Genomic DNA, 5018 nt, shown 5'->3' on the forward strand with positions numbered 1-5018 from the left:
ATGTATGGTTTTAGAGTTATGAAAGTTGGGTAGAAAGTATGTTTTAACTGTATGTGTAATTGGGTTAAGTGTTAATCTAAGGGGAGGAGATGTGTGGGAGGTAACATCTATGCTATTGGATATTTTACACCTCCCCTGTGGGCAGGCTTAAATGTGTAAGATGGAAATAAAAGCCAGGCTGGATGTGCCAGTCCAGAGTTCCTGTTTTACCCTCAAAGTGATGTGTCGTCTCATTATTGGGGGAAGGATTTATTGCATGCTGTTCCAGTTGACTGCTAGGAGTACAAGCCTATTCGTATGGTTCCTATTCAATGGTCTACAGCATTCATATGCTTGGGAGAATTTAAAAGGTTTCTCGGATTCGGTGATTGTGGTGTCTGCCAGAGTGCTTGGAGTCCTCAGGAAGCACTAGGAGCATCCATTAACGGAGGTACCAAGTCGGGGTGCCAGGCGATCCGTTACAACGACAAATTCGCCTCTGCGTAGGTAACCAAATGTGTATACTGTGTAAACCATAGCTTCAGCCCCTGCGAGGGCGACTACTGGCTATATTACAAATCAAAGAAAAGAAAATGTTACCTGCGCTTTCTCCTTAATCTTTTTGTATTTATATTACAAATCAGTTTGATACGCTAAACCAATGCTTAGGCTCCTGCGTGGGCAATCACGTGCTTAACTACAAATCAGTTTGATACATGCATTTATGTTATGAAAACAATACAAATATTCAAAACAAACTGCACATATAGACTCCAAGCACTGTGACCACTTGAAATCATTGACTTAGTCAAGGTGCTTGGAGTAACCTTTAAAGGTCAAGACAGTCAAACCTAAAAAAAATGATCCAATTCACATATGCTTCCAATTTAGCTATTTTTGCCTTAAACTTGAAATTGAACTTGTATTCAATTTTTATTCCAAACAGGTTTTTCTTTAGTGAATAATCCTGAATGTCTGAGTTGGAGAATTTTTCCACTTCATCTATTTTGGACAGAATTTACCAATTTGGTTTTCAATTCTCTACCGTTTAATGTTTAGTAAATGAACCCCACAGTGAGTATATTTGTGTGTATTGCTTGTATATTTAAGCAAGCAGGTAACAATGTGTGGGTGCTTAATCAGTTAATACATCCTCAATTAAACACCTATTACAAATTCTGTTACTTATGAAACCTCTATTAAGCTTTCGGGGAGACTCTTTATCGTCTATCATAATACAGGGGGTTCTATCAGCATGATTTGGTTTAGGTTAGCTGTAGTGCTAAACATTGTTGTTCCCATGTCATTGAAGCTGGACTTAAAGCAGCTTAAAAACACACTTGTTTCAAAAATGGGTTTATTATACAAGAGTAAACCAGTCAGTCCTCCGCCTATCCCCCAAATACTGTGGAGCATCTTCAATAAGAGTAATGCATTTCAAAATCAGGATGACATGCTTGCCCTGTGCTTTGTGGAGGAATTCAATGTTCCTGGCAGTACCATTAGAGTATTTAAAGATCATGGTGTGTAATTTATTATGTGGGTGTTTGGGGGTTTATCTTTTTATAAGGAATTTTAGCAAATTAAAATCCACATTCGAAAGCAGAGTCTAAAATATCTCTTTAAGAAAAAAAAAATGAACCACAGTCACTGTGTTCTCAGTTTTGCAATTTGGATTGAATTCATATTTTGGGGTTTAGTGAACAATCCTCATTGTCCTACTTATTTTTGACCTCTGCGTTATAGTAACGGTAAATGTATACCCCATATCTAGTTCAGAAGTGTTTATTAAACAAAATTTCAGGCTAAAATGATCAATCTGTAACGATAGCTGGTTTGGGGAATGTTTCCAAGTTCATACTTTTTAGCCTAAATTTTGTAAATTGGTTTTGAATTTGCTGTTCTTTCAATGAACTTCTTGGCAGAAAGCATTTTGAAACAATTGCTGAGATACCAGGTGAGAGTAACATTCTGTGAAACTAGCCTGCCTTCAGTTCTGAATTTCGATATGGGGTAACTATTTTATTTCTTTTTGAAATCTGCCCTTTTATGCATATATGCTAGCCTTTTACCTAGGACATAGATCTAGTTATTAACAGAATAAACAATGCTCTGCACTATTACCCACAAGATGCCTTTGATCACTTTTTGTCCATAAGCTAGGGTATACTGTTTGTTTTGGTCTATTTATAGAGGCTTTCTTTGTATGCGCAACCTATCTTTTATATACTTGGACTTAGATGTTGAGTTAGTTTTATGTTTAGTTGTCTTTTTCCCCCTAGCTTTCTATTAGGAGTTATGAAAAGTCTCAATCTGTTCACTCTATAAAATAATTTTTATTTTTTTATTTTTTATTTTTTTTATAGACTGCAAATGGCAGTTGCGTGCATATTGAGCACATCAAATTTTACTGTAAATTGGTTTATTCTCTGAAGTGAGAATTGCTGGGAAATGGAAATTATTTTAAAGTGGAATTCAAATTTAATGCCAAAATTGCCAAACTTTAAATATAATTTAGTGGGAGAATTTTTCTAATTCAGCTATTCTGGTCTAAATTACGAACTTCATTTTGCATTCATGGCAATTCACACTTTAGGGAATACACATGTAAATGTTCTTACAATTGTTTTCCAAATTGTATAGAAGTACTATATACAAACTTGCCTTTGAGATCTACTATGCCAATGCTCCATAATGTATTCTAGCTTCACTGCTAATTGCTGTAATGGTCCATAATTTGAGAGCCACTTGTAAATCAGTGAATAGGGTCCAACCACTAAGTGGTGAGCTTTGGTTATAAAGGGAGGTGTGGCTTGGGCCGCATAAGCAAAGTGATTTAATGCCTAAACAGCAGAGTACCTAGCAGTGGGACTGCAGATTGATCAATCTAAAGTTATTTTGATGCAGAGAATATCCCTTTTGAAAGTAAAAAAAATAAAAATTTAGATTTCTTATAAAGTGCATAAGTAGAATGAGCTATGTCTTTTACAAACTGGTGGCTAATGCATGTTTTGTGTAAATAATTTTATAGATCCTAATGTATGAACAATATGGTTTTATTTAACTGGTTTTAATATCTCTCACCAGGTAAACAAAGTCCTCGTAACACCTCCACTTTAGGACCTCCTTTCTGTCAGAAAAAAAGACTTAATTTTAATCTGTCTGTGATTGGAAAAGAGGAACAGGTGACGATGAGTCGGTTGGAAATAAAATTCAATCAGAATAAACGACATCGCAGGGTATTTGACCTACGCTTATACCAGATCCTTAATGCATCCTTCCATGCTGTAGACCAGGAAGAGACTAGGAGGAAGCTTTTAGTGGTGCAAACTGTCCGCCTCCCCCAACAACCACTGCATATAAATTTGACCGAGGTTTGTAAAAATTGGAGAACCACTAATAAGAATCTTGGCCTTGACTTGGAGATTGTTCCAAGAAAAGAATCTTCCTTGATGTCCATTTCTATGGAGCAATGCAAGGGTTTTCGAACATATGCATCTACCACCCTGCTCACAGTGACTCTCAACACTTGGCAGTGTCTAAACTCACAAAGAAAAATGAGATTTAACAAGATGCCTTCAACATTCGTTAAAAACTGCAAAAAGCTGAGCATCTATGTTGACTTTAAAGATCTAGGATTACAAAATTGGCTAGTTGCTCCCAAAGGTTTCAGCTTTAATTACTGCAATGGAAATTGCCTACCTCAATTCACAAAAGTTCAACATGAAGTAAACCGTTCCACTGGGCAGGCTATGACCATATCTAGGAGATCTGAGGATGTCTCTGGACCTTGTTGCATCCCAGTAAAGATGTCTCCAGTCTCGATGTTATTCTATGATAATGAGGATAATGTTGTCCTGAAACAATATGAAAATATGTCTGTGGATGAATGTGACTGCGTGATTTAATTTTGCAAACCACTCAGAATCCATAAAAACTCCTCTGCCGTTGTGCAAAGTCATATATTTTGTTCTGTGTACCTTAGCTGTTCATTTTGTTTTTGTTTTACACCTTTATCCATTAAGATGTTTGCATATAATAAGCAACTATGGTTTATCTGGTTGTGCGCTAGTTTTCAATGACCTCCACGGATACCTATTATGTTTATATTTATTTTACCACTAAATAGGGAAAGTTTGTTATGCAGAATTGTGATAGCAACTGTTTCAAACCTTTATTTTTCTTATTAAATTTTATTTTTAAGTACGATCATTATTTCTTTTCCAGGCTCAGAAGATCATGGCTCTATAGAAAGATTCCATACTATAGGTGAATTAAATCCACATATCGTATTCATAACCCCCCATTTTACTGTTTGTTACATATTTTCATTGAATATACATTTATGAAAACATTGTTTTTAACATAACACTTTAGACACCAGGCAGATGACCTCCTTATTTTATTAAGCTCTTTGGTCCATTCAAGCCTTGGATGGACTTCAAATTTAGGATTCAGAGCAATTTGCAGGTGTCTGTGTAAAGTGAATATTCTCAAAACTGTTGCCTCTTTGAACAACTTTGAAGTTTGTTTTGATCAATTTTTTAAATAGTTTTTTATGAGTAGCTCTGACACTACTCGTTTACACATTCCTGCCAATGAATATAGTTCCATCTAAAATATACACTGCTCAAAAAAAATAAAGGGAACACAAAAATAACACATCCTAGATCTGAATGAATTAAATATTCTTCTGAAATACTTTTGTTCTTTACAAAATACAACTTCTGGAATAAAAGGGAATCATGACGGAATATTTCCGTCATGTGTCCTTAAGGGGTTAAAACAAGTCAGAATGAGGCTCAGTAGTGTGTGTGGCCTCCACGTGCCTGTATGACCTCCCTACAACGCCTGTGCATGCTCCTGAGGAGGTGGCGGATGGTCTCCTGAGGGATCTCCTCCCAGACCTGAACTAAAGCATCTGCCAACTCCTGGACAGTCTGTGGTGCAAAGTAACGTTGGTGGATGGAGCGAGACATGATGTCCCAGATGTGCTCAATTGGATTCAGATCTGGGGAACAGGCGGGCCAGTCCATAGC

At 36.5% G+C, this 5018-nt stretch overlaps 1 protein-coding gene across 1 annotated transcript; it reads left to right on the forward strand.

Annotated features, from left to right (window-relative positions):
• The first annotated feature begins 1330 nt into the window (after window positions 1-1330).
• Window positions 1331-3887, forward strand: LOC134612202 (protein DVR-1-like). The gene is given in 2 exon segments (XM_063456555.1): window positions 1331-1518; window positions 3077-3887. Coding segments are annotated over 2 exon segments (999 nt in total).
• Window positions 3888-5018: the final 1131 nt, after the last annotated feature.

Source organism: Pelobates fuscus, chromosome 5 (assembly GCF_036172605.1).
Source record: "Pelobates fuscus isolate aPelFus1 chromosome 5, aPelFus1.pri, whole genome shotgun sequence".
NCBI classification, from domain to species: domain Eukaryota; kingdom Metazoa; phylum Chordata; class Amphibia; order Anura; family Pelobatidae; genus Pelobates; species Pelobates fuscus.